At 45.5% G+C, this 27,312-nt stretch overlaps 6 protein-coding genes across 10 annotated transcripts; 1 reads left to right on the top strand and 5 right to left on the bottom strand.

The window, feature by feature from the left end:
- Positions 1-21: 21 nt before the first annotated feature.
- Positions 22-2,167, bottom strand: LOC134011854 (purpurin-like). 3 transcript variants are annotated; one of them, XM_062451353.1, is made up of 7 exons: positions 2,008-2,167; positions 1,639-1,753; positions 1,409-1,545; positions 1,255-1,293; positions 1,181-1,221; positions 666-878; positions 22-404 (listed from the first exon to the last, which is right to left on the bottom strand). In XM_062451353.1, the coding sequence occupies exons 1-7, from the start codon at positions 2,022-2,024 to the stop codon at positions 394-396; spliced, it is 573 nt and encodes a 190-aa protein (XP_062307337.1). In that variant the 5' UTR covers positions 2,025-2,167; the 3' UTR covers positions 22-393. The 3 variants fall into 3 exon arrangements, with proteins under 3 accessions (XP_062307337.1, XP_062307338.1, XP_062307336.1); XM_062451354.1 differs by lacking the exon at positions 1,255-1,293 and having other exon boundaries at positions 1,181-1,254; XM_062451352.1 differs by having other exon boundaries at positions 1,181-1,293; positions 2,008-2,166.
- Positions 2,168-3,591: 1,424 nt separating this feature from the next.
- On the bottom strand, positions 3,592-8,377 carry kcnv2b (potassium channel, subfamily V, member 2b). The gene is made up of 5 exons (XM_062451350.1): positions 6,907-8,377; positions 5,092-5,992; positions 4,725-4,779; positions 4,138-4,236; positions 3,592-3,938 (listed from the first exon to the last, which is right to left on the bottom strand). Exons 1-2 carry the CDS (start codon positions 8,239-8,241, stop codon positions 5,735-5,737), a joined length of 1,593 nt encoding a protein of 530 aa, XP_062307334.1. The 5' UTR covers positions 8,242-8,377; the 3' UTR covers positions 3,592-3,938; positions 4,138-4,236; positions 4,725-4,779; positions 5,092-5,734.
- A 710-nt stretch (positions 8,378-9,087) lies between these two features.
- Positions 9,088-14,851, top strand: rchy1 (ring finger and CHY zinc finger domain containing 1). Of its 3 annotated transcripts, none has more exons than XM_062451723.1 (9): positions 9,088-9,133; positions 12,153-12,272; positions 12,504-12,619; positions 12,704-12,782; positions 12,870-12,914; positions 13,046-13,104; positions 13,241-13,270; positions 13,399-13,519; positions 13,723-14,851. In XM_062451723.1, exons 1-9 carry the CDS (start codon positions 9,104-9,106, stop codon positions 13,921-13,923), a joined length of 801 nt encoding a protein of 266 aa, XP_062307707.1. In that variant the 5' UTR covers positions 9,088-9,103; the 3' UTR covers positions 13,924-14,851. The 3 variants fall into 3 exon arrangements, with proteins under 3 accessions (XP_062307707.1, XP_062307708.1, XP_062307706.1); XM_062451724.1 differs by lacking the exon at positions 9,088-9,133 and adding an exon at positions 9,988-10,009; XM_062451722.1 differs by lacking the exon at positions 9,088-9,133 and adding an exon at positions 11,542-11,697.
- Positions 14,852-14,899: 48 nt separating this feature from the next.
- LOC134012070 (uncharacterized) lies at positions 14,900-16,037 on the bottom strand. The gene is made up of 2 exons (XM_062451693.1): positions 15,982-16,037; positions 14,900-15,896 (listed from the first exon to the last, which is right to left on the bottom strand). Exons 1-2 carry the CDS (start codon positions 16,030-16,032, stop codon positions 15,180-15,182), a joined length of 768 nt encoding a protein of 255 aa, XP_062307677.1. The 5' UTR covers positions 16,033-16,037; the 3' UTR covers positions 14,900-15,179.
- Positions 16,038-16,366: 329 nt separating this feature from the next.
- Positions 16,367-18,310, bottom strand: LOC134012024 (uncharacterized). Its single transcript, XM_062451628.1, has 3 exons — positions 18,192-18,310; positions 18,029-18,080; positions 16,367-17,872 (listed from the first exon to the last, which is right to left on the bottom strand). The coding sequence occupies exons 2-3, from the start codon at positions 18,074-18,076 to the stop codon at positions 17,099-17,101; spliced, it is 822 nt and encodes a 273-aa protein (XP_062307612.1). The 5' UTR covers positions 18,077-18,080; positions 18,192-18,310; the 3' UTR covers positions 16,367-17,098.
- A 694-nt stretch (positions 18,311-19,004) lies between these two features.
- Positions 19,005-27,017, bottom strand: lrp13 (low-density lipoprotein receptor related-protein 13). The gene is made up of 21 exons (XM_062451763.1): positions 26,916-27,017; positions 26,596-26,754; positions 26,247-26,462; positions 25,889-26,059; positions 25,452-25,667; positions 24,958-25,187; positions 24,635-24,764; positions 24,302-24,492; positions 23,914-24,100; positions 23,517-23,729; positions 23,187-23,370; positions 22,776-22,977; positions 22,491-22,655; positions 21,952-22,152; positions 21,264-21,816; positions 21,045-21,164; positions 20,653-20,760; positions 20,302-20,535; positions 19,624-20,209; positions 19,280-19,478; positions 19,005-19,187 (listed from the first exon to the last, which is right to left on the bottom strand). The coding sequence occupies exons 1-21, from the start codon at positions 26,971-26,973 to the stop codon at positions 19,164-19,166; spliced, it is 4,347 nt and encodes a 1,448-aa protein (XP_062307747.1). The 5' UTR covers positions 26,974-27,017; the 3' UTR covers positions 19,005-19,163.
- Between the last annotated feature and the right edge of the window lie 295 nt (positions 27,018-27,312).

The following is a 27,312-nucleotide window of genomic DNA, read 5'->3' as shown; positions in this document are numbered from 1 at the left end:
GAACAACTGACAACTCGGAAGTTTCTTTACAAAATTTATTGTCACCGACACAGTTTTACAATTAAAGGAGGGAAACACCATTGTTACAGTGCTGTGATGGATCCTATCACCACGTTCACATGAGGAACGATAACACTCAGTTCATTTGATTGGTGCATGCATCACATGCTCAGCATATTCACACAGCATCAGTTGTAGTGCTACTCACCAGGGGTCTTTTTAATATTGTATTTACCAGATCTTTCAACATTTTAACGGAAGATTGGTCAAAGTTAACGTTTTGGTACTAACAATCCCCCCGTGTCCGTCTTATTAAGACTTCCCTCTTCAGCCGTTCTCTGCCCCTACCAGCATGCTGCTGGACGGAACGGCACGCGTCTATGGAGGATGTATTTAGCAAGCGCCTGGAGGAGGAAGAGAAAGGAAAGCTGGATTAGAGAAGCACATTACGCACTCAGGCAGAAATTGACCCATTTCGAAACCAGCCATTGTAGGCAAGATTAGTGTCCGGGTTATGCACTTAATGTCGGACAGACTTGTCTGGCCCCTCCCAGCCATAACAAACGGATTTGCTGTTCATCTGTACTCGTGATGACCTACACACTACGACGACTGGATGCAAACGTGTCCCAGAGGACCCGGGTGAGACGCGGGGTGTCACCCACCTGACTGCAGCACAGGCTCGAACTGGCCGGCCATGCAGATCTCCTCCTGCTTCTGGCGGACTATCCTCTGGATGGGGGGGGGCAGGCCGCGGGGGTTACGGGAGAAGATCAGGGAGTAGCCGTCGTCGCAGCTGCCGTCGTCCTTCAGGGTGCGGCAGGCGTAGGTGATGGCGTAGTTGTCGTAGTCGGTGTCAATGATCCAGTAGTTGTCGCCTGGGAACAGGAAGGAGGAGTCAGGTGGCTGAGCGGTTAAGGAATCGGGCTAGTAACCAGAAGGTTGCTGGTTCGATTCCCAGCCGTGCAAATGACGTTGTGTCCTTGGGCATGGCACTTCACCCTACTTGCCTCGGGGGAATGTCCCTGTACTTACTGTAAGTCGCTCTGGATAAGAGCGTCTGCTAAATGACTAAATTTAAGGAGGAGCGCAATGATTGTCTGTGTGGATGTGTGTTAAGTGAAAATGACTAAAGTAGTACAAAAGTACATCGCTTTCTTGTCGTGTTCCTAAGACCTACCTCCGCTGGACAGGTAGCTAGCCAGGCCCTGGTAGTTCATGAACATCTTGCCAGGGTTAGCAGGGTCAGGCACTGAGTACTGGGCTGCCATGTCAGCGCACACAACCCAGAATCTACAAAGGACATTTGAAAAAGACATTAGAACTTCAGGCTAGTCTGTTTAGTTTACTTGACGAGAGATGATGAGAGGGTGCCTAGTCCTGTTGAGAAATCCCGAGAGGCTCTTACCCGAAGAGAGTGACTCTGCCCTTGGAGGCGGCGACCATGGCTCCGTCATCACCGATGGCGTACTCTGCAGAGATGTTGTCCTGGAGGAAGAGGCCTTCCGGGTCCTTCTTCTGCAGGGCGTACCACTTCCCCGCATACTACAACACAGACACAAACAAAGCTTTTTGCATGAGAGCCGGTTTTAGGGTTTGGAAGTCTGAGGATGGTGAATGGACGCGTTGGGAACTCACTCTCTTGGGGTCGAAGTCCTGTTTGACAGTGAAGCTGTCCACCACACAGGTGGCCCAGCTCTGCTCGATGCAGGCCAGGAGAACAAGGACCAGGGCAAACATGCTGTAGTCCATTCTGATGGAGAGACACGGCCATTAGGACTGATACTGGATGAGCGGTACGTAACTATACTACGCCGTAGAGACAGAGTACATTTTCTCTCTAAAAAAAATATCTATTTGGATTACCGTGGCATTTGACATAAGTATAAGACTTTTAGTCGCGTTTCATCGCAAGATCTCACAATGAATAACGTTCCCCAAAAGACAGATGTAAACAATAAAAACAAACAAGACTTTCAGCAAACACTGTGCAAAAAAAGAACTTACCTGAGTAGGTTGAGCATGTAGCAGGTAGTAAGACGTTGAAGCTGTGTTGTTTTTTAAGTGAAGTGAGGTGTCTGGCCAGGATCCTTATATACCCAAGTCACAGACAACCCTGCTGATTATTTTCACATTGGGAGCCTAAATGGGGGGTTTAAATCTATTGCTAATCCTGTTAACAAAATCCCAACCGTAAGCTGTTAGACTGTTTACCACCATGGAAATGGCTTTATGTAATTGTAGAGGGGCTATATAATAGTCTATAGAGAGACAAAGCACATGTCCAGGGTAATTGTTGACCTTATGACCATGATGCCAAGTCTGTCACACATAGTAACACAATTTTATTTTAGGCAACAGATCACTGCGTAAGGTTCTCATCAGAACAATCAGTATGTTTACATTCGTTGCCCTCAGTTGTCCTCAATGCTTTTGGTGTACACTTTGAAAATGATGTATAGGACAAATAAGTTATAAACCTGCTTTATTATGAAGACCAATCATTATTCAATCATACCTTTCCCCTGTCACAAGGATATCATGAGAATGGACAGAAATATTTTTTTTTGAAACATGAGGGACTACTTTGAATGTCAAGACCCAACTGAATAATGTATTTGTTTGCTGAGTATACTACTGATTGTTTGTTCTTTTAATGAGAAAATACTCAAATGGAATCTTTGCAAACCCCAAAAATATCATAACATAATTAATAGGGAAATCTAAAGCGATGGTTTTCCTTTTGGCATTAAGAGTTCCCATTCTCGGTAACAAACAACATAGTGTTTCTGTCTGAATATTTCCCAGTCGCATAATCTTCGAAGTTGGACCTTGTGCAGCATGTGAATGAAAACACGTGTTGTTGGGGGACTGATCTACGTGGGAGTTTATGTTCATCTGTTCGGAGTTAAGTAACTGTGCTGCAGCCTGAACCAAAATATCCCTGAAGTCTTTACCTGTAATCCCAAACAAAACGTTCCAACGGAAGAGCATTAGTGACCGGACCAGGTGATGAAGAACGCAGAACACAAGCCTATCTTTGCTGAACACAGACGAAACTTACTGTGTGACAACTCATTGACCCCATCACAGTGACGACATTTGGATCATACACACCTAATAAACTCATTGATACTGTTCCTTAGACAACGGAATAGAAAATGGGATGAATGAGTGATGCCTTAAATAAAAATGCACAGTGTATCACAAGTGGACATCTAAATTCCCCGTCCATCATCCCTGATCCAAATATATACACATGACTAACATGGTGATCTTAATATCTAATATGGCTGATCTGTCCTCGGTACTTAAGTTTTGTGATGGTCAGAAGGCCTCCTTAGAAGTGACAGACCTGCCACCTGGTGTTCCTGGACAATTGATAATATTCCTAGGCTTATGTGATGGCGTAACTCGTCAAAGGTTTCCATGTCAAAAAATGATATTTTATTCCTACTTTGAGGTTGTAGCAGAAAATAACAGGAAAAGGTTGTGATTTTTTTTTTGCATCAGAAACATAACCCTTAACCATGGAGACCTTGCATCTCTGGAACAAGTTATTTCTAATTCTCATTTCAATCATGACACATATAGCAGGACAGTCTATTTATAGTGAAAAAGAATGACATGGATAAAAAACACCAATACACCAATTTTCCATATAGTTACTGTGCATTTATGTGACGTTGTCATGGGTACAATTGTGAACTTCCAATGATGGATTTAAATAACATGCCATGTAAATGCATACTGAGCACCATCTTCTCTGGCACAAAAAGGGGATTTGAGGTAAAAGTGTGACAGAATGTTTGACCATGGATTTCCAAAAAGGAAAAAAAAGAGGGTTTCCATAAAGGAAAAACAGTTAGTAGATAAATTGACCTTCCCAGAGAAATGACTTCTTGTAGCTTCTCATTTCAAAATGGATTCTTCACTGGCTGTAGAGAGAACAGAGAAAGAGGTCCAGTTTCAAGTACCAAATAAACTGACACTTTAAACATGCAACTGGTATGATTTTACATGAAACAAGTTCAGTATTTGGCTACATGGAAACGTTATGTTGTCTATAATGACCTATGTCTTTATGAAAAATGCTTTAAATGTGGAAAGTGAGTCTTCCTGGTCAAATAAACAGACCTTCAGCAAGCTCTTTAGCAATACGCTCCTTCTCTACACGAATCTTCTTCTCCTCCTCTTCTACGCGTCTTTCTTCTGCAGCAATGGGCTTCAGTTCATCTGAAATTCAATATGTTAAGAAGTTGAGGATTTTCCGCTCGGAAATGGTCTTTAATCTACACGAAAATGTGTCCTTGCTTGCCCAAGCGTTGATCCTGGAACACCAGATCCCAATTAGAATTGATTGAGACGTGAAAAATGTAAGTCTGCAAAATTGCCGAGAACACTTCTTTTCTTTGACATTGGCTATTGTTTTGACTTATTTTTTACTTCCATTGTGTGCCTTCTTGTGAGTAAAATGTCAAATATATCTGCTAGACTTGTTACCATAGACTGTTTCTTTTTACAGTCTATGCTTTTTACAGTCTATGCTTGTCAATAGAGCATTGCTGTCTGCAAAGTCAGTTAGCCTACATTCTGTACGGTGCAATTCGACATCGCCTAAACTAGCGACATTGTAACTCCTTACGACCTTTGCTGGCTAGTTAGCTTTAAATCATACGTGATGTCAATGACTATGCTTTGCTTTATTGTGGACACAAACTTACCATATCGTCGCTTGCCATAGATAATGCCAGCTATGAGAGCGGAGTATCTGGCCGTCTGTAAAGAAATAAACGTCAAAGCAACATTACTAGGCCTAGTTTTACATAAGAGGGTGTGAAACTAGCTAGTCTAGCTACAGGCTGAAGAACTGTTTTAGTACGTTTAGCTTGTTGGCAACACTTAAGGTAGATTTAAATACTGGTCAAGACTAGTTTTCATGCATGTAATTTAATGCCTGCACGTTGGCTGCAGTATATCTAGCTTTAGTACCAGCAAGCTCTAGAGCGAGCAAATCTTAACGAAATCATTTAATATTTTCTAGGACTTTGCAATTGCAAAAGCAAAGAATAACGCTTTAGTGACACAAACCTTGATAAGCGGTGATACTTGTACTGGAGGGACCATTTTTCTGCTGAATCTGGCTGTTTAGCCTGCTCCAATGTAGCTTCACAACAGAGGTCACTTTCCCTGCGAAGAGGATTTCGGGAAAACAGTGACGCCTCTTTTTACTTTTTTATTTTCACCACAAGATGTCAGCAGAGATCCATTTAACGCTGACACCTAAATCATTTTATTAGACGCGTCAGTGTGTCTAAAATACTTCAGAGATAAACAGATCGTGGACAGATGACCATATTTATGTCATTTTCCTTATCACATGCTATATTATGTAACCCAAAACAAAGCTTTAATTCACAGATGACGTGTTAGAAAAAGATTTATTTCATTCATTTCCTGGCAAACAAAAAGCAGCATGTGAGCAGGAAAGTACATTTTGGTAGAAAACAGGAACTTGCTAAGTCATTAATTATTAGTCATTATTAAAAGAAAGGTGTAATAAAAAAGATACATGATCTGACCTTTCACCTATCAGATCAGGCAGCACAATTGCTCAGTTACCTTAGCCAATGTACTTCCAATCAGGAACTTTATCTAGGTAGACATACTCGATCCAGTTTTCGTTGTATTACTGTATTTTACTGAGGCTGGGAAATCTCTTAAAAAGTATTGTTCAACTGTGAGTGTTTCCACAACAAATGGTCATCTTTCTCACTATCCTTTTGGCAAATCTGATTTTACCCCTGTTCTTCATGTTCGCTGTGTACTCATTGGACTTGAGCTTTGAATAATAGTCCGAGAATTTGTTGAAGAGGATCGAGATAGGAAGACCGTTGAGGATGATCCCAAAAGAGATGCAGAAGAAAGCAAAAAGGCGTCCCAGAAGCGTCTCTGGATAAACGTCCCCGTAACCAACCGTGGAGATGCTGACCTGCAGGGGACAGGTAAAGGTCAAAGGTCATTAGGGGTGGCGTAGCCTACATGATATGCTGTATGCCCACGGCATATGTGTACTTGTTACAAATACAACATGTTTTAATGAAAGTGTTGGTTGAGTGGTCCTGGGGCCCGCTGACGATAATGACTTGCTGAAAATGGCAATACATGTGTCTATTCCAGCTCATCCACACCCCATGTTGTCTGTAAGTGTATATAGGTGCTTTGAGAAACCTAGATGTATGTTTTTATTCACTTTGTGGAATGTCTGTCTTTTATGGCTGCAGAAGCCCAATCCAAATGTTCCACTTTGTGGGACAGTAGCTCATCTTGTATGTCTTGTAAAATCCATCTATGAGCTATTAATTACAGAAAGGTGAGCTGCCCATATTTTAATTTGGTGCCAGGTATTCAAATACTAAGCAGTGTAATAGCATTATAGTGTTAAAACACCCTCTTAGAGCCATACACACATCTAAGTATTGCCAGGCAGGCAGCAAACAAGCTTATGTATAAAGGAACATATCCCAGGAGCAATCCTGACCTGTCCAAATTCTACTGTGAATAATAAAACAGTTGTATACAACTGTGGAAAGAAGAGAACTCACTGGAACAGTGTCATACAGTTCAAGTTCACCACACAAGATTCTCTCAGTTACAATTAGAGTTTAAAAATGACAAAAAAAAAAATGCTAAATGATAACATTTAGCATTTTAGACACTTTGTCCAAATTGACATACAAACCGTGCATTAATAAAGCACATGCCAAACAGAAGACCATGGATAAGAAGTGCATAGTTCTACCGTATTTCAGTGGTCAGAGTCAGGGAATGGTCTGTGTTTACCAGCCACATCGCAAAGCGACCACACAGAGGCCTTCTGGGTTTCGAGACAAGAAGTATACTCACAGCTGCCCACCACCAAGCATGGGGGATGCTGGTGAAGTTGGTCTGAGGAACGTCATGCTCAACCGTGTACACCATGGCGGAGAAGCTGAAGATTCCCATGGCGATGAAGAGAAACAGGCAGCCCACCTGCTGGTAACACTGGCGGAGGGTGAACCCAAAAGCCCTCAGTCCCGTGGAATGGCGCGCCAGCTTCAAGATACGGAAGATGCGCATCAGCCTCATGATCCGTAGCACCTGGCCCAGCTTCCCCACCTGGCCCACCGCTTTCATGTCGCTCTCGTGCTTGATGTCTGCTTGCTTGTCGAAGCACTCCAAACCCAGCTGCACGTACTGAGGCAGGATGGCTACCAGGTCCACAGTGTTGAGGACGCTCCTGCCAAAGGTGTGGAGATCCGGCGTGGAGGCCAAGCGTAGGAGATACTCCATCGTGAAGAAGGCAATGCAGAGCGACTCCACATATTCAAAGTAGGTTCTTCCGCTGGGGAGACCTGCATGGGTCTTGAACTGCATCTCCTCCACAGTGTTCAAGGTCATGGCCACCAGGGACACCAAGACAAACAGGCTGGAGGCTAGGGCCATCAGCTTGGCCGGGACAGAGGAGAAAGGCTTCTCCATCAAGTTCCAGATGATCCGGCGCTCGTGGCCCATGAACATGCCCCGGAAGAGCTCCTCGTTCTCCTCGATCTCCACCTCGGCCTCCAGCTCCCTCTGGATCTTCAGCTGCTCGTTCAGCTCGTCCTGGCGCTCCTCGAAGGAGATCCGGCAGCAGCGGTGAGTGTTCTTGATCCTCACCCCCCAGTAGTTGATCTCCTCCAGGAAGTTGCGGGGGCACAGCTCGTCTTTGATCCACAGGACGCCCGTTCGGTAGAAGGTGAAGATGTTGTTGAAGACGTCCGGGTCTCGGTCGAAGAAGTACTCGTTGTTCTTCACCGTGTAGTCGTCGCACAGGTCAAGTTTTTTGTTATGGTCCGTGTAGGTGGCCAGGCGACCTATCCTGGTTTTGGGGTACTTGGCAGCCACCCTGTATGCTATCTGATAAGGCTTCCCCCCGACGTTGATGTTGAGCATGTAGTTTCTGGCCGGGGAGGAAAGCCTGGAAACGGCACAGGGCACTCTACCGTCGTCATCCTCGTCGTCATATTCGGCGTAGATATCGTAGATGTCTCTGCTCAGCTCTTGCATGGAGTTCCATTCTTTCATGCAGCAGTCCTTGACGAACGGCAAGGAGCTATTGTCAGAGGTCTGTGGGGCATCTTCCGGCCCGGTGACTTTGTAGTTGGGGAAGAGGCTCTGTCTTCTGTTCCATAGGTTTAGCACCTTGCTGGTGCTCCCCATGTTAGCGCCCTGGGTTACACAGCAGACAGCCCTCTCAGACCGCTCAGTATTCCTCCCCTCTAATACCCCCTCAGTAAAGAACAAAGGATGCGATCAGGACACCTCACAGCCCCATTAATGTTGCTGACTGAGAGGATCCATGTGCTTACAGGGAATTTAAATACTCTTATCCCCTGCCTAGCAGTCTGGCTGATTGTGACGTGCGCCCTATGACATGTCTTATGGAACATCCCTCGTCGACTTACTTCCTCAAACCGACTCACTCAGCGGGTTGTGGGTGGCCAAAGTGTTGGCCAGGGACCTAAACAATGCATTCTATAACAGTTGTCTTGGATGCTCTTATCTATTCTATTATTTCGGAATAAATGCTTATTTACCTTTTTGAAACATGATTTAATGCCATGCTTAATTTGTTTGAGAGCAAATACCAAATATATCAGTTTAAAGAATAGAGTTATGGTGGTGGAGACAGGTGGCTGAGCGGTTAGGGAATTGGGCTAGTAATCAGAAGGTTGCCGGTAGGATTCCTGGACGTGTCAAATTACGTTGTGTCCTTGGGCAAGGCACTTCACCCTACTTGCCTCGGGGGAATGTCCCTGTATGTACTGTAAGTCGCTCTGGATAAGAGCGTCTGCTAAATGACTAAAATGTAAATGTAAAAAATGTTAATGTACAGTTAAATCATTTTAAATGTAAAGGTACGGTATTCATGATGTGCATGGTGTGATTGGCAGTCAAATAACATGTATGCTTGTGCAGAGATATTGCTGAGCATGTGCAATATGAATGCTGGAAAAGCATTGTGCCCTGTTCAGTAATCTTTTTGTAATCCCATGTCTCATAGGAATGTGAAGATTAGTTGATGGCTCTCAAGTCCAGGGGACAAAAGAAGGTGGCTTGTTTCTGCTCAGCTATAGATGATTGCTGTTCCAGTCCACATTAATAATTCAACAAAATGTATGATATTGCACTTTTTGACACATAAAAATTAAAACACAATTCCACCCTTTGGGAACAATGAGGGTGTCATGTTAAACAAGGATTAGGGAATTATCTAATGACCAATTAGACTACTTATTGTGTGAGGGGTAAAGGGAGAGGGGGCATAGAGGGGTGCGTGTGAGGCATTCTCACACAACACTCGTGGTCAACACTTCGACCAGCTCCATTGATACAGGACATCACAAGCCCAGACAAAGACAAACACCAACAAACATAAACATAATTATGAGGTGTCAATTCTACAATAACATTTCCATAAAGAGTACGTCTTCACAAGCTCCAATCAGAAGAACCACTCAAATGTTTAGTTTTCTAAACATAATTTTTGCTTTGAAAAGGAATTCTGGATGTCCAATTGACATGCTGTATGAGAGGTCTGTTCATCCTCTGTGGTCTGTGTCCTTGGGCAAAGCACTTCACCCTACTTGCCTCAGGGAGAATGTCCCTGTACTTACTGTAATTCGCTCTGTATAAGAGCGTCTGCTAAATGACTAAATGTAAATGCATAGGATGTGGTTAGAAAACAGCTTGCATAGAGAGAACACAGGATATGTTAGAGACTAACCACATAGAAGTATACGTGACAGTTGGCTACATGCGTCATGTCCATTTCCAAACATTTTCCAAAGTAGTCTCTAGGCTTGCTGTGCATAAGAACAGGTAAACATATAAGCATTTGAAAAAAGACAGTCGATGTCTGTGCTCACTGGTGGGTCCCCCTCCCAGATCTGAGAGACGCACACAGCGCCCCACGCCGATAACCAAGGTGAGTCTCCAGGAATCGCGACCAGCTAATTTGACTTGACATGTAATAATCTGTCTACCAATGGCCACCATTGGTATTTTTTTTATTTCTTTTAAACCCTCCTGAACAGAAACGGTATGAAGCTGAAAAAATGCATTAGTATTTTTTTTATAAAGTCATCTTATATTGTCATTTGTCACTTACACAACAAGCCCCATATTTGCAACATGTTGGGCCACGCCCCTATCAACAGCACAAGACGCAAACCAACGTACCTGCATTCTGACAGTGCTTCAATGGAGACTAGCAGCTAACCACTGGATACCGTTAGAAAACTGCTGCTCTGAGTGATGCAGTGTGTGAGTTTTAAAATAGTAGTTTTTGACAATCAAGTGCCACCCCAAATAAAAGACTGTCCAGAGCTGGCCCCCCCAGAAATAGTGTCCTGGCTACGCCCCTGTATAAAAGATCCCTTGATGTTATATTGAAAGCCCAGTGACGTTGCGACACCGTGGTTGGTTGGGTGTAGTTGGACTCTCGCAAGGGAGTCTCTAGCAAACGCAAAACTAAATGTGTGATCTCCGCACACGCAACCTATGGAAACCTTGTGACTTGGGTCATAGGCGAGACAGTTGAGGGGCTGGCCCAAAAGCCGGTCAGCGCCGCACACACATACTCGTTGTGAGCCCACACGATCGTTCAAAGTTTCAAGACCTACAGTAATATAACTGTGTATCCTTCTATACAATGGTTTCCATGGGCCTCCTCAAGGCCTTTGTCAAATGGTTATTTCACTTCAGATATTTCCATCATGACTGCACTTTAATATAGAAAAGTATATGTTTGGGAGCACCTCTCAATCGTGGTATACATCCTGCAGTTGTGATAGCATTAACAGAAAAGGGCTGGTGCATATTTGGTGCACCCCAAATAATTCGAGCTTCAAGGGCTTCCCAATCCCACTCCACCAGATTAAAGACGCTTTATCATCTCAGGAGGACAGATGACTAATAGCCCAAATGACTTAATCTGCTCTACACAGATAGACGTGCTGTGGTCTGTCTGCTAAGGAGCAACGGTCATGGCTGTCCAATTCATTACAGTACCCTGTGTCAGGGACGGCCCAAGCCTTTATGGGGCCTTAAGCAGAATTGATTTGGGGGCCCCTCCGAATTTGTATAATTATCATTAACATAATATATATAATTTTTTAATTAAGCTGTAATTGTGCTCTTGGGAGCCCTCTGGAGGCTACGGGGGCCCTAAGCAGCCGCTGCCCTGTGTCATGATCAAATTCGAAGTGTGTTGAGTTGGAGCACCTTGGAGCACCTCTAACATGGGCCAGAACGATTTGGTATATTAACAACTGAAAGAGATGGGCTATAGCCTACACACTCTTTGTATGTTTTAATAACGGTTAACTGAAAATATTTTACTCTGGTCAGAGTTAGAGTCGGGGTTAATGTCATCTGCCCCAAGATTTACTGCACAAACTGAACAAATGTAGCCTACCTGATTAAAAGTCCATGTATAGCCTAAAGTGATTAGAATGATTTGGCAACAGCGACATTCAGCAACTAGATGGCAGTAGTTACCGTCTCTATCAGTTGTTAGTTTTATCAAGCTGAAAACAAGAAGAAGACATTCAATCGGGAAAAATGGCTACCCCAGATGGTTGTGAACATTACGTGCGCAGCTGTTTGATGAAAGTGAGCTAACTAGCTACTTGTGTAATTTATGCAGAACTGCTTATAATTCCTTTGCGCTAAGAAAACATATTTTTGAACATGTTCTTATTTTCACTCGCGGCAACATTTTACATATAACGCTTCGTGCTAACTAGCACTAGCTAGCTGCCTAACTGGCTGGCTGTTCTACAGTTTACTAGAGTGCTAGTTGGAAGAAAAACATGAAGACTTGTGATTCTTTCAAGAAAGATTGGTTAGCTAGTTACCCATGCCTTGGCAGTATGAATTCTAGCTGTGCATGATGCTAAATTGGTCATCAGAAGATTTAGTTTCAAGCCCTGTCATTCATATAGACATCTAGCTAGATCTAGCTTTTCCTAAAACTCATATAGCTACTGCCACTTGTACAGTACTGTGTCGTTTTAAAGTCTAGCTGGATACGATTGCTCTGTAACCGTTACTCTCCCTCCCCTAAGGCACCTTGCTGTGGCAAATTATACGTCTGTCGATTGTGCCACGATGCAAAAGAAGATCATGAAATGGACCGTTTCCAGGTTAAAGAGGTCCAGTGCTCTCATTGTCTCACAGTGCAGGAGGTAGGTGCAGGTCATAGTGTTGCTGGGCACGAGTTGCGTATTCTTTCAATACACTGTCTGCATCGTTATGTATGGTTCACACATTGTGAACTAGGACAAACCCAGGCAATCTCCATGGTCCCAACGCTAATGTGAAAAGCTATAGTTTATTGTGTTTTTCCAGCCTAAGGGCAGAGCTACACTGATTAATTACCTATTGATGTTAAAGTGCCGTTTCTGTTATTCCTTCAGGCACACCAAACTTGCCAGGAGTGTAATGTGAAATTTGGGGATTACTATTGTGATATCTGCCACTTGTTTGATAAGGATAAAAAACAATATCACTGTCAACCCTGTGGAATTTGCAGGTGAGAAACATTTAATCTAACCGCAGTGTCTTAATAATATAATCGTTAGAAGAGAATAATAACTATTATTGTGCTTGCCTGCAGGATTGGCCCTAAAGAAAAATATTTCCACTGTGAAAAGTGCAATCTCTGTTTAGCAAGTGAAATGCGAGGGAACCACAAGGTGATTATCCATATGTATTTATCCAATTGCAACCAATGGATAAATTGTGAATGACTTCATTTGAATCTCTTTTGTTTATCTTTCAAGTGTGTTGAAAATGTTTCAAGACAGAACTGCCCAGTGTGTATGGAGGTAAGGAAATAATAGGTAGGAATGATGATAGCATTTCTATTGTTAGCCAGTGTTTCTCTGGCAGTTCCTCTCAATGCATACTGTTATATTTTCTCTCCTCTTATGCATACTGTTATATTTTCTCTCCTCAGGATATCCACACATCCAGAATAGGAGCCCACGTTCTTCCCTGCGGGCATCTTCTGCATAAGTATGACCTAACATAAACAGTTCACATCTCTTTATTGCTCTCAGAACTTCATTTCTTTTCAACTGTGCATAAACAGTTGCATCATCGGGGAGACCATTTAACTTAGACGCTAACGTGGTTTGGTTGTGTTCTACAGAACATGCTTTGATGACATGGTCAGAACAGGGTAATTATCATAATCCTTCTCAAATGACATTCTGCCAGTGAATCATTATCGTTTATGGGGAACCATAAGCATTTTCTTCAGCCTCGCTATCTACTTCCTGGTGACTCAAATACATGTCTCCTATGCAGTGCGTATCGCTGCCCGCTCTGCATGCACTCTGTGTGGAACATGGAGGACCAATGGGAAATGATGGATAGAGAGATCGCCCAGTCCCCTATGCCCACTGAATACCAGGATGCTACTGTGAAGGTAATACACTCATTTAGGATAATTTTATCCTGGGAGAATGGCAATCATGTCTAGACAGATTTGACTAGGTTTGTTTTTAGAGAGGATTGTTGTCGTTTTTTTAAGATTGGGAAAGGCTCTGAGGTATTTCAACCTTTTTAATATAATTTTGTCTCTTCTTCCCTTGTTTTCCCTTTCCTCTGTCTGTCTCTTTCCTGTCGCAGATCATATGTAATGACTGTCAGGCCCACTGTACAGTTCCATTCCATGTCCTGGGCATGAAGTGTGGCGGTTGTGGCTCCTACAACACGGCCCAGGATGGAGGCCTCATGGAGCAGCTCCCGGAACGAGCAGCCCAGCCACAAGAACAACAACAACAGCAGCAGCAGCAACCAGAACCAGAGCAGGAGACCCAGTCTCAGTGATGACACATTGGCAATCCATCCTAGTCCGCTAGACTAGGCACTTGTTTGCCCGTTTGTCTCCCTTTCTCAACGATCCCATTTGCTGAAGATTAAAGACCTTTAAGTCTAAATGGCTCAATCCTAAATGTTCAGTTGTGCTTTTAAGGTCTAATGTCCTTAAACGTTAGTCTATTTGTTGTTAAACAGCACTACTAAATGGTGTATGATTATACATTTTAAAATGACTAAAGGTAGAATACAGATTTGGTCTTCAATATATTTTTCATACAGTAACCACTCTTGCATTGAACATAGTCTGGCAATATGTATTGAAGGCAAGGGTGTATTTAAGAAAAGGCATTTGATTCAATATTGTTGAGTTCTGGAATGTATGTGGCATCAACATTATGTTAACCCCCCTGACCAGGGGGGTATTCCACAAAGCAGGTTATGTGACATACCTGGGTAAGTTAACTCCCCAGCTGACACCCAGCATTGTAGCAACATTGCCGCAGGTTGCTGCAAAATTGTGAATTAGCTGGTAGGTTAACTTACCAGGTTATGTTGCAAAACCTGCTTAATGGAATACCCCCCAGACCTGTCTCAATGCATGGCTAAACAGGAAAATCTGACATTTTGCAACATGAATGGGATATATATAAGAAATACACACTTGTGTATGTGAGAAACTCAGGTAACTCAAAGTATTGTTAAAACGTTTTGAATTTAATTTAGCTCAAAATTATTTGATTTAAACTTTGTAGCATTTGATGCTTGAATGTGTATTAAATGAGTAATACTAAATAATGAGGAATTGTTAGTACGGTTGCTTTAGAGGTGTGAGGTGGTGTTTAAATATATTGCCTTGGTGTCAATGGTTGATGCAGGTCTTATGATTTGGTGATATTTACCATTGCAGGTACAAAAATAAATAACACGTGGACAAACATTTCATGCATTGCATTCATTTTGTATTATTCATGTACTTACTGAACAAACAAAAATCTCAAAGTAAAACCAGTATTTGGTGTGAAGTAAATTTGGCTATTACTATTGGAGAAATAGTGCAGCTTTTTAACCATCCATGATAAAACAGCTAATAAAATCAAGCATTGACCAATCAATACAGTCTAGACCTTTTCTCAAAGTACCTTCTGGTGTGTCAACTCCATTTAACAATATGCACAGCATAAAGAAACCATATCAATTAAGTTTGGAAACAATGCAATGAACTGTAGTTACATGTATTCGGTATCACGTAAGGTGCCAGTTCGGTCTTAAATGCTGTCCCCTCTGGCAGGGCCGGGCACAGGGGTAGTGATGTCCACAATGAAACAAGATGGAGCCTCAGTGGGAGCCTCTGTGGGCCCTGCAGGAAGAGGCTGGAAAGGCACAGCAGACACGGGCAGAGGCCTTGGTTTGAGGATGACAGGGGCTGGAGGAGGAGTGAGGTCCACAGGGAGTCCCTGGTGTTTTGTGGAGCTGATTGTGGATAGAACTGTTACTGCTATGCCATCGAGAATGAGGGGAAACTGGGCGTCCGTGAGAGCTGGGTCTTGTAAAACATTCGTCTCTGGAAGTGGTGAGAGAGTGGGAAGAAGAGAACCATCCCCATCGAATGTCTGGGGCTCGTCTGTGCCAACTGATGTTTGTGGGGGTTCGTTCGATTCCCCGATATCAGTCGAGGTCTGCGAAGCGTCACTGTCTGGCAAGACTGAGGGGTCAGAATCGAATGTGGTTTGGGAGACCTCATTGGACGAGGGCAGTTCACCTTCCCTGTCTGAAGAGTCCAGTTCTTCCTGACCGTCTGGTGAGCAGGTCTCGTCTCTGATTGGTGGGAGGGCCTCGTCTCTGATTGGTGGGAGGGTGGTTAAAGGAAGGGGAGTTCCACCTTCAGTCTCCTCTGAGGAAGAGTTGGACTCGTTGGACTCGGATGAGGAAGTTACTATGTTTCCTGTCATCATAGCCGTCCACTGTGATCCATACAGACTGACCTGTATCCATGATAGAAATTAAGCATCACGTTAAGCATAAACGTTTCAAATCAGCAGATTTTGAAGACAATAAATGCACTCTTACAGGTTTGGAGGATGTGACAGCAATGGCACAGACAACACCAAATATAGTCATCAGAGTCTCCATTGTCTTTTCTGGAAGAATAAGGAAAAGATGAGAACATCAAACTGACTTATGGTGTTCCAAGTAAAAGTGTGTATTAGAGTCTTGGCTTTGGCATTTCTAGCAATTTTCTCTGATAAACATAAAAATATTACCTAAATCAGTGAGAGTAGCCTGCAATCTTGAGCATCAAATTGGGACACTCCAAGAAACAGCGTTATGTGCTGTGACTCTTCTTATACTGCAGAATATGAACAGATCTTCCGTTTCTGATGAGACTTTTATATCTTAGTTTGGGTGTGTGAGAACCACAAATCTCACTCCATAACAGTATTTTCTTTCTCGTTTCCATGGTAATTAGTCTTTATTCTTAAACTGAATACACCAACATCAAAAGTATGAAAACCCTTTATGCCCACTGACACATAAAAAGACAATGTTGTTTACATGCACTAACCTTGGTAAACATGTTTTTGTGGTTTTACTGTCAACAGTGACAGATAGTTGCACAATTTTAGACACTTAGTTCTTTTGTGACCCTGGGCTAAGTACATAGTCATTACATTGACAAATAAGAATGACTCTAAAACCATCAAACCACAAGCAATATCACTCTCATATTAACTTGAGCGAACATGAAAATAATGGAACGACTACACATTTGCCCACAGCAAGCTGCAAACCTGTTGCAGCATTGTACAATTGGTTGAAACTCAAATTGAAGTTACCTAATAGATTATTTCTACCACACTGTAATAATCATTTTGCAGTATTCATTGTAGGCACCCAACTAACATCAGCCAAAGCAACAGAGGGTAGAGACCAAACCCATGTTTTTCAATACATTAGTAATATATACACCTTTTCATGTTCTAAAAAACCAAAGGTAATTACAATAGGGTTCATCCTTGCAGAGGACCACTTAATAAAGCTGAACTTTACTAAGAACTTTTCTCAAATGTATTGTCTTCCTCTGACTGTTGCTAAGCATGTCGCCCCTCAAGGTAAGGCTTTTCCACATCTTTGTTTGCAAACAAGGGAAACACCTTTCAAAACTCCCTCACCCCAATACGTAAAATCAATTTTCCCTCCCTTGAAATCCAAGAATAGAAGGCTCCACCCTCTCTTGGAAAGTCATGGTGGGATCAATTGGGAATTGCGCACCGCTGCCTGACTGTCCGCCCTCAGGGACAGGAATAAAGAGCCCTGGGTAGATGATGATTTGAGAAACACCAGACCCAGTTCCATTACCCAAGAATGTGTCAAGTACCTCCCTTTGCTGCTTACCAAGGTCCAGCCCACTGGCTACCTCAGCTGGGGACACAAATAGAGGCCCTTGGAACCCCCCAGCTACCCCTCCCTCGGTGTCTACACCCGCTCCTCCCGGAAATGCCAAATAGGGTGTCGAGGGCGGCTTGAGAGCAGTCCCCTGGCCTCGTCCGCCAGGGACCTGGGGGAGAAAGAACACTTGAGGCTGTTCTTTGTCGGAGGCTCTGAAAACAAAGACGAGCGGGAGGTCGCCTCCCTGTACGGGGGTCCCAGGGTCGGGGGTGAGGCAAGGCTGGGGTAGGAAGTCACAGTTACCGCCAGCACAGGGAGGGGCTACAGCACCCTCGAAAGGAGGCAACAGGCCTTTGTTTGGTGGGACAAAGGGGCCTGGGGGTCTGACAGGGCCTGGTAGTTTGGGTTGAGGCTGCGTAGGGGGCCGGGGCTTAGGCGGGTCCTCAAAGTAGAAGGTGGGAGTGTAGTCGTCACTGTCAGCGTTTCTGTCCATCTGGGGCAAAGGTCTTGGGGCAGAAGGCCACAGCGGCTGGCGGAGATGATACGGTCTTCCTTGCACCTGTTGCAACAGCTTAAGATATACATTTGTTGAAATCCAGTTTATTGCTCAAATAAATATAGTTACAAAAATGTGTTAGATTAAAAATGACAAAGGGCAGGTGCACACTTTAAAGCATGTGGTATGTGCACATCACACAATGGAAAACTTTAGGGAATCGTAACTTACTGGAAAAATGACTCCAATTAGGAAGATGAAAAAGATGACAATCCTCATCCTTCTGTGACACAGACACACATCCAAAATAAAACTTCCACAAAAATCCTGAAACGTGTTCTAAACTAAATAGTATCAGGTTTGGGGAAATTGAACCCTACAAAATTGCTGTTACCTTTTGTTGGTGTCTGGAGGTTTAAAGTCTGTCTGTTCTTACAACAAAGTCCAGGTAAACCAGGATTGTGCTCCGTTCTGTACAGATTCCCAAGGGTGTACACTGGTACAGAAGATGAAGACATTTTCTCACTTTTAAATGCGTTTTAACTCGTCACCTGCAGGCCCTCTGGAGGTGAGACGAGACAATGAATCATATTTCACCACAGGAATTTCGGTACGAAATGTGGCTGCCTAATGGATTTATTAGTTATATAACTAATCTGCCTGGTATAAATGGTTGATAATGATATAATCCATTGGAAGGAGACGCAGCCAACAATTCATTTATAAACCTTCCCAGGTTTGTCACAAGTTATGGGAATCCTGATGATACTTGTGAAGATACTTTAAGTATGTTTAAGGCCACAGGGCAAAAGCCATTGGTTTTGTGCTTGAGTTTCTCTCACGCAATGTTGTTTGATTTGCTAGGAACTGTGATTCACCAAGCCACCAAAGACAGCTCAGGGCATTTTGGTCACAAATGGATGTCGACAGGAAAAAGACCCAGACTAATGATGTCAACGTTGAGCTAACAATTAATGCTCTTTTGGTGGTTGGACCGCAGTAAAATCAACAAAGCCGTTTTATTTGCAGATTTGAAATCAAGTCCTTGTGAAAAGTTGACTTTACAGCTATCAGGGATACCCATTCAGTCCATAATAAACAGGGGGTGATCAATAACAAGTAAGGCAGTGCCACATCAACACAGGCCTAGACCTTTGGCTGGGCTGCCTGGTTAATCAACATCTTTAATGACCCCAGGTCTAGTTCCAAGACGATAAGACATTAATGTGGACTCGCTACTTGAGGAAATGGGTAAAGGAGAACAAAACATAAGGGTAACATGATGTGCTTTAACACCACAGAACTACACAGTTGAAAAATATATATATTTTTGTTTATTTGACAGGAGCATGTAAACATGCAGTTCTTAGTCCACGAAAGCCACCACTTCCTGTAAAAGAAACATTAGTTAGAGATCACAGGAGGGGTAGGTATGGTAGACTTGTCATATTCAACACAATTCAGACTTAAGAAGCTGCCTACTTCTATGAAGTGGGTCTCATTGGGTTGAGATTGAGATGAGAGCATCTCCACAGGGGTCTCCACAGGGGTCTCCACAGGGGTCTCCACAGGGGTCTCCACAGGGGTCTCCACAGGGGTCTCCACAGGGGTCTCCACAGGGGTCTCCAGAGGTTTCTCCAGGTCAGTCAAACTAGTATCCTTTACTACTCGACTGGCCCTCCTGGGAGAGGAGGGGATGACAAGAGAAATGTCAAGCATACAAATGTCAACATTTAAGGACCTTGAGGAAATCCAGTCTTAAGCTGCCTCTGGGCAAATGACTGCACATTAGCATTTTCATTTAGTTGAGCCACAGAAACATTTACCTGGAGGCCTTGTGTCTTTTGATGATGAAAGCGAGGACTGCAAGTGCGACCACCCCAGCGCCCGCTGCTACAGCGCCATACAAGAGAGGGCCCTGAAAGAGCCGGTTCTGACAGGACTCTCTGCTGTAGCCCAGGCTACACACGCAGCTGCCGGCCTCGTCGCCCTCCCCACACACTCGGTTACCGCTGCACTCGCTCACGTCGCACTGCTGGGCATCCAGGTTTCTCACCAGATCATGGTGGTCCCGGCGATCCTGGTCGTCCAGGGGATCCTGGTCGCCCCGGCGATCCTGGTCGCCCCGGCGATCCTGGTCGCCCCGGCGATCCTGGTCGCGATCCTGGTCGCCCCGGCGATCCTCGTCGCCCCGGCGATCCTCGTCGTCCCGGCGACTCTGGTCGCCTAGGAGATCCTGGTCGTCCCGGCGATCCTGGTCGTCCCGGCGATCCTGGTCGTCCCGGCGATCCTGGTCGTCCCGGCGATCCTGGTCGGTGGTGGTGTTCGAGGAACCAGAGGTAGAGGGAGGGGTAGGACTGGGGTCTTGCTGGGGTGTGGTCTTGGTTACCCGTTCAGCCTTGAGGTGAACGCCTGAAGGAAGAGGAGATATCGGGTGTGACTGAAGGGATGTCAGATTAATAAACGCATTTAGGGATTTGCGGACGTCATCCATTTCAACTCACAGTTCTCGTCAGAGTGGTCGGAACAATCCACATGGCCGTCGCAGAACTTCTGCAGGGGTAGGCATGTGCTCCCATCCAGACACGACCTGCTGCCTGCCACGCAGCGCTGGTCAGGGACGCAGCGCGTGCCGTTGACAGAGAGGTGGTCATGGGCGCACATGCACATTCGCCCGCCAGGGGCAGCCAGACACAGGTGATGGCAGTCTCCATTGTCAACAGTACAGAGGTTAGAGCCTGGCGGTAGGAAAAAGAGAGACAGAGACAGAGAGAAGAGAGACGTAAAGAGAGAGAGAGGAAACGCATCACAATGTAGAGCTGTGAAGGGAAATGTGTGTGTGTGTGCGCCCATACCTCTCTGGCTGGACTCGCTGTAGGCCCTCATACTCACAACCCCGGTGTTGACCTCAAACCATAGCATCTGCACCTGCCGTTTATCCCTGTACCACACTTTGGCTGTATCTGGAAACAAGGTCAAAAAAAGGCCAGTGATTAGATGCAAGATTACACATAACATTGCCATTAATCTGTAGGCATCGTGACGAGATGGCTTTTGTATAAAGCTTTATCCACCTGATCCTCGTTAATCTGATTTTAAAATGTCGATACATAAATTGGATATTGAGTACACAACTCATCAGTGCGTTACGTTAATAGCGCCATCTTCTGGTGAGATTGATGTATGGCATGGGAGTGCATGTGGCCACCAGCTGTTTGCAGTGACCGTTAGAAAAGGTTAACATTACCGTTGACCGTCATCCAGAGCAGCATTTCATCACTGAGGGCAAATGCAGTCAGACCATCACCAGTCTGGAACGCCTTGAATCCTGAACCATCCACCCCGACCGAGGCAATGACCCCAGAACCTGCAACACAGAAGAGGGGGTTCCCATGACTGGATTTCAAACCATCAAAACTCTTTTTCAAAACGGGGCAAAGACTGCAGATCCAGCCTTCTTCCTTACTGATATCAGCCCAGTAGATTTCATTCCCGCTGTTGGAAAAGACCAACGCGGTGGGCCGCACCGCTTCGGCCCACACCAGGAGTCTCCTGGACCCGTCCATGTGGGAACACTCCACCCGTGGCTGAACGCTGCCCCCCTCCTGCCTGACCAGGTTGATAAAACAAACTCTCCCCCTGAGCGGGTGCAGGGCGATGGACTCCAAGCTCCCTACGGCGTCTCGGATCAGGACGGCGGTGTGCGCGCCGCTGGCCGACGTCACCTGCAGCCTGGGCTGCTTGATGCTGCTCCAGTACAGGGAGAGAGTGACCCAGTCCAGAGCCATGCTCGTCACCGCGTCGCCCAGGAGGCGGAGCAGCTGCCCCCGGGGAACCAGGCCCGTCTCCTTCAGCTTGAAGAGCCCCACCGAGGCCTGGCCGGCGTCCGCCAGGTACAGAGTGTGCTCCCGTAGAGAGTAGTCCAGCGTGGCCGCCTCGTTCATGCTGGGTAGCAGGAGGGCCAGGTGCTCGGGCCAGCCCTTCAGGCTGACGGCACTGTGCATGGCCTGCAGGTGAATCTGGACGGATACAAACAAGTGTGTGTGTGTGCGTGAAAGGGCTGAGTAGCAATCCGAATCCGTACAAAAGCAGGATCTGACGAGCATAACGTGAATTCACGGCGCGCCACCTTTACCGTAGCTGACCCCCCATACCTGGGTGACGGTTGAGCGAGACAGTAGCAGGAGGAAGGCGGAGGTGACCAGGTTGGAGCAGGTGAGGCCATCCTCGGCCAGCAGCAGGCCAGAGGGACACTTGCAGACGGCCTTGGGCCCCGGGGCCAGCACACACAGGTGGGAGCAGCGCAGCCTCTCACAGGGGCTCTCTGTCGCTGCCTGCAACAGCGGATGGATGACCTGCATCCCGGAGGAACCACGAGGTCCGGTGGCAAAAATTAAAGGACCAATTTACATTTAGTCATTTAGCAGATGCTCTTATTCAGAGTGACTTACAGTAAGTACAGGGACATTCCCCTGAGGCAAGTAGGGTGAAGTGCCTTGCCCAAGGACACAACGTCATTTTGCACAGCAAGGAATCGAAACAGCAACCTTCTGATTAATAGCCCGATTCCCTAATCGCTTAGCCATCTGACTCCAATGTTTTTTTTGACCAATGTTTTTTTTTTTTTGACCCGTCTGTTTATCTGTCAGATTATTCTGGAATCCATAACCTTGGAAATGGAATCAACACGTACTTTTAATCCAAAAGGCTGCCCTGGCCGTTTGAAGAGAACTTGATAACCCTTTCCGGTGATCTTCTGGGTTCCCTGAATGGTTCTCCTCTTGGCATCAGACCAGTAGAGCATGTCGTTGAACACTGTGAGAGAGAAGGGATTGGAGGTCTCCTCCATCTGCAGTATCTGCACGTGAACGAAAGAACAGAATCGGGTGAGAGAAATGCGGGCATTCCCGTCCTCTCTTCAGTCAGCTACTGACACCAGCACATCCCCCGCAGGTTGAAACGACCCTTCGCCTGTTACCCTGATGTCCTCTCCTTCCAGAGTCGCCGATCCAATGCATTTCAGTCTCTCGTCTGTCCAATAGACCCTCTCCCCCAGGGTGTCCACGGCCACGCCCCCTGGCCAGCTGAGGTTGCGGTCGACCACCACCCTCCTCTCAGAGCCGTCCATCCCCGCCCGCTCGATCTTTGGGTCGTTTCCAATCTCCGACCAGAACATGATTCTGTCGTGCAACGGAGAAGTGAGATGTTACACGTGTTGGCAGCAAGTTTTTTATCTATCTGATTGTGTGTGCCCGGTACAGTACAGGTCTTTAGAGGCTACACTAAAAGCCCCTTCAGCATCCGCTGAACATGTTAGCCTTTGCTTCTAATTCCCATTTAGTTGGTTTACGACATCAGGCTTTACAACTCAAATGCATAGTTGACTGACCCCTTCTGTGGCAGCAGAGCCAGCGAGCGAGGCTGCTCAAAGTCCTCATCGAGGATCACGCTGTAGTCCAGGGCGTTCGTGACGGCTGTGGTTAATCTGATGGCAATGATCTGATTCCCAACGCCGTCAATCCAGTACAAGTTCCTCCCGATCCAGTCAACAGCAATGCAGTCAGATTTAACACCTAGGGAGGTGGAGAGTGAGAGAGAATGGGGAAAGAAAGGAGGAGAGGGAAAGATGGACGTAGGGGTCAAAAATCACGTTCATCCTCTATCGAACCCGACATTTCATCCCGTGTCACCGATTCAACCTCGGCTCCGCGGCACTGACCGTTGATGAGCGTGCCTTTGCTCTTCTGGTCCAGCGAGGACCACCTGATGCTCTCAGAGTCCAGGCTGACCCAGAACACCTTCTGCTCCTTCCAGTCATAGTCCACAGAGAGGATGGCCTTCTTGGCCGAGGACAGGAGGACGTCCAGACTGCTGCCGAGCAGGCCGAAAAGGAACAGCTCCGTTTTAACCGACGCCAGCAGGAAGGGCTCGCCTAAGGGACGGCGTCAACAGATCCAATCTATTTGTATGGCCCTTTTTACAAGCAATTCCGCAAAGGGATTCACACAAAGGGTAGACTGGTGTCGTTCAACCAGCCATTTGAACCGCCATTTGAGTTCTGGACATTGATTTTCGCAAGTTACAAAAGTTTTTTGACAAGTAACAAAAGTCATCACCTGTGATCTTGCAGCTGCGGCCATCAGCCTCCAGGATGTAGCCAGTGCTACACCGACACTTGTAGGAGCCCTCTGTGTTGGTGCACAGCTGGCTACAAACACCTGGGTGTCTGTCTTTACACTCGTCAGTGTCAACACAGGACATGCCATCTTCCTGGAGCTTGTAGCCTGATTGACACCAGCACCGCTAGAGGCACAACACCCAGAAAGACATCTGCTTTACCACACATGCCTCATGAAGTGCCAGAAATTCTTGTCGTGTTAAAGCAATGCGGTGAGATCAATTTGTGGTGTTGTCCACGCTCACGTCTCACCACGTCTATGGTCAAACTATTTGTGAGGTGGGTCAGTGGTCAAACTATTTGTGAGGTCAAAGGAGATCACCCACCATTCCCTGTGGTGTGCTGTGGCAGTCCTGGGCACAGTGGGCTGTGGCCGGCAAGGGACACTTGGTTTGACAATCTCCTCCCTCGTCAGAGCCATCCGCACAGTTGGTCATCCCGTTACACACCAGTGCAACATCCAAACACTCCATGCTACCACACTGAAACTGGTGAGGGAGGCAAGGTGGAATACCACCTAAAAACCCACACACACACACCTTCTCAAGAAACTAGAAACCGTCCTTTTCCATTTCGATGCAAGTTGATTTATGAATCAAATGTGCTTTCGCGGTCCAATCGAGCCAAATCAGGAAGCAAATAAACGAAAACGCACTCACATCCTGTTTCATCACTTCCGTCTTCACAGTCTTTCGCTCCGTCACACCTCCAGAGTTTGGGGACACACTGGGTCTTGGAGGTACAGGACCACTGGAATTCTCCACACTCCATCATGACCGACTTACAATCCTAAATACAGGGGGCAGAATTGCTGTACTTCAGAATAAAAGTGCTTTAGGCTCAAACTTAAGGATCATAAAAAAAAAGCACCCGCAAAGACGAGGTGACAGACACCAGCAATTTGATTGGCCGAATTGCAGTTAGGATCCATTAAGTGAATTGAATGCGTGTACAGAATGTCTTAAAACCGTCCCCCCCCCACCTTCTCATCCGTGCCATCTTTGCAGTCCTTGTAGCCGTCACAGAGCCATTCCTCTATCAGGCACTCCTTGCTGTGGGGACACAAATGTGAGGTGGGGCATTCTGGCAGCTCGGCGCAGCTCTCCTCGTCAGAGCGGTCCTTGCAATCGGGATGGCCGTCACATTGCATGCCTATGGACACACACTGACCACTGCTGCATCGGAATTCTCCACCATTGCACCTCAGGTCAGCTATGGAGAAGAACAACAAGGTGGAGCTGACCTAATCAAAAACATTGAATGCGTTCGGTATACACAACATGGTGGGACATGCAAGGGTTCCAACATTTTTTATGTCAAACGCTGGGGATGGTGACACACTTGGTATTATTTGTTTAGCGCATCTATATATAAATATGTACCCCTTCTTCTGGTCATATCTGCATAAAAATAGTCGGTGGTAAGAAAACTTTTGACGCAAATCCTGATTTGGTGCTGAGGTAGAAAAGCTCTCACCACAGTTGGCCTCGTCTGTACCATCCTGGCAGTCTCTCTCCCCGTCACAGAGGAAGGTGACGGGGAGGCAGCGGGTCTTGTTGTCACAGTGGTGGGAGCAGCCCTCCGTGTGCGCCACACAATCCGCCTCATCAGAGCGGTCCTGACACTGGGCCACGCCGTCACACAGCTGACGGTGGTCGATGCACTTCTTCCCATGGGCGCACTGGAACTCCCCTGAGGAATGTGCGTTTATTCAATTTTTATTTATTTTTTTAAACCAAAGTATCAACAGATCGCAGAATGCTACTGTAAGCTGCAACATGTTGGCTGCAGTGCACGTTTAGTTTACTAGTAGGCAGTGGTGTACCCTCAGACAGACTAAACAGGGGTCTACTATTAGGTGTCGCATCAAAAGACTAGACTCAACCACAGCATTATTTTTATTTATTTTTTACCATTTCCACATTTTGATGGACACCCCTTCTCGTCCGAGCCATCTGTGCAGTCAGCCTCTCCGTCGCACACGTGGTTGTAGAGAACACACTCAGTCTTGTCGTCACAGAACTTTGATCCCAAGCGACAATTGCGGGGTGCAGGAGTTGAGGTTGGGACACGGTCATCTGAGTCTAGGAAGATTGCAATAAACATCCCCAAGATTAAACTACTAAAATGTCAGGATGGATTAATAATCCACACCGAGACTGAATGCACATTTGAGGTTTTAGAAGGCCAAAAAAGGGTTGTTTCCCATATAAATCAGCCAGTCCAGTGTAAAACAAGCCAAACAGTAAACCCCAGATGGAAACCACTCACCACAGTTGGCCTCGTCTGTACCATCCTGGCAGTCTCTCTCCCCGTCACAGAGGAAGGTGACGGGGAGGCAGCGGGTCTTGTTGTCACAGTGGTGGGAGCAGCCCTCCATGTGCGCCACACAATCCGCCTCATCAGAGCGGTCCTGACACTGGGCTTCTCCGTCACACACCTCACTCCGGTCTATGCACTTTTTCCCATGCGCGCACTGGAACTGGTCTACATTTTAAACGGTGCGTCAAACTCACAAATTAATCTATGTTCCTACACCTGGATGCTAAGGAAAAGAGGCTTTATGATGGATTTGCTTCACATGACACCCAGCCTTTGAGAGACAAATAGAAACGCCTACCTGTGTTGCAGCCAACAGCACAGTCTTTTTCATCAGAACCATCCCTGCAGTCAGTCTCTCCATCACACACATGGTTATAGGAAACGCATTCTGTTCCATCGTTGCACAGTTTCTTACCCAGTTTGCATTGAATAGGAGCCAATACCTCTGCATTTACACCTGTGCAATTACAACAATTATGTATTCATCGATGACCATAGTGTCAGATACCTTTGCCTCAGTGGCAAGTCGATATTCAGTTTTCAGACCGAAGCAATGGCCTTATTGCGAGGGAATGAAGGGGGGTAATAAAATAGTTTTGGGGCAGCTGTTTTTCTCACCTCGCAAAGACCCTAGGAAATGAAGAATTACGACCAACCCAAGCAAACAGGTATTCATGTTTGCAGTTTGACCAAATATTGCAAGTGAAAAAGCTAAGGAATTTATATTGATATCAGGTGTGGCCTATGAGTGGATATGGGGAGGAGCTTAAAGGTGACCCAAGAGTGAATTCCAGGTAGATAATGTTTTTTCTTTAGTTTGATTCCAATAAAAGCACGTTTTACATATATACCATATGATATATATAGATATATATATATAGATATATATACAGATATATCTATATAGATATATAGATATAGCTATATAATGGATATAATGTATCCTGCTATTCATGTAAATAAAATGTACATCGATTTTTGTGAGTTACAAAAGTTTTTGGACAAGTAACAAAAG

The sequence above is a fragment of the Osmerus eperlanus genome, chromosome 25, assembly GCF_963692335.1.
Source record: "Osmerus eperlanus chromosome 25, fOsmEpe2.1, whole genome shotgun sequence".
Lineage (NCBI taxonomy): Eukaryota > Metazoa > Chordata > Actinopteri > Osmeriformes > Osmeridae > Osmerus > Osmerus eperlanus.
The sequence above is the reverse complement of the archived record's forward strand: the minus strand, read 5'-3'. Positions and strand labels throughout refer to the sequence as shown.

Bases quoted from the DNA above. Each gene is read 5' to 3' on its own strand.
- LOC134011854 (XM_062451352.1), bottom strand. The intron at 1,294-1,408 runs GTAAGAGCCTCT...TGTCCTTTGTAG, and splicing joins GGCAGAGTCACTCTCTTCGG to ATTCTGGGTTGTGTGCGCTG. The intron at 879-1,180 runs GTAGGTCTTAGG...TCCTGTTCCCAG, and splicing joins TAGCTACCTGTCCAGCGGAG to GCGACAACTACTGGATCATT.
- kcnv2b (XM_062451350.1), bottom strand. From the start codon at position 8,241: ATGGGGAGCACCAGCAAGGTGCTAAACCTATGGAACAGAAGACAGAGC. The intron at 5,993-6,906 runs GTGAGTATACTT...TGTCCCCTGCAG, and splicing joins ATGCTTGGTGGTGGGCAGCT to GTCAGCATCTCCACGGTTGG.
- rchy1 (XM_062451722.1), top strand. From the start codon at position 11,647: ATGGCTACCCCAGATGGTTGTGAACATTACGTGCGCAGCTGTTTGATG. The intron at 12,620-12,703 runs GTGAGAAACATT...GCTTGCCTGCAG, and splicing joins CAACCCTGTGGAATTTGCAG to GATTGGCCCTAAAGAAAAAT. The intron at 13,520-13,722 runs GTAATACACTCA...TTCCTGTCGCAG, and splicing joins ACCAGGATGCTACTGTGAAG to ATCATATGTAATGACTGTCA.
- LOC134012070 (XM_062451693.1), bottom strand. From the start codon at position 16,032: ATGACTATATTTGGTGTTGTCTGTGCCATTGCTGTCACATCCTCCAAA. The intron at 15,897-15,981 runs GTAAGAGTGCAT...TCATGGATACAG, and splicing joins CTGTCACATCCTCCAAACCT to GTCAGTCTGTATGGATCACA.
- LOC134012024 (XM_062451628.1), bottom strand. From the start codon at position 18,076: ATGAGGATTGTCATCTTTTTCATCTTCCTAATTGGAGTCATTTTTCCA. The intron at 17,873-18,028 runs GTAAGTTACGAT...GTATATCTTAAG, and splicing joins TAATTGGAGTCATTTTTCCA to CTGTTGCAACAGGTGCAAGG.
- lrp13 (XM_062451763.1), bottom strand. From the start codon at position 26,973: ATGAATACCTGTTTGCTTGGGTTGGTCGTAATTCTTCATTTCCTAGGG. The intron at 26,755-26,915 runs GTGAGAAAAACA...GTAATTGCACAG, and splicing joins TTTCCTAGGGTCTTTGCGAG to GTGTAAATGCAGAGGTATTG. The intron at 20,761-21,044 runs GTAATGTTAACC...CCTTGTTTCCAG, and splicing joins GCTCTGGATGACGGTCAACG to ATACAGCCAAAGTGTGGTAC.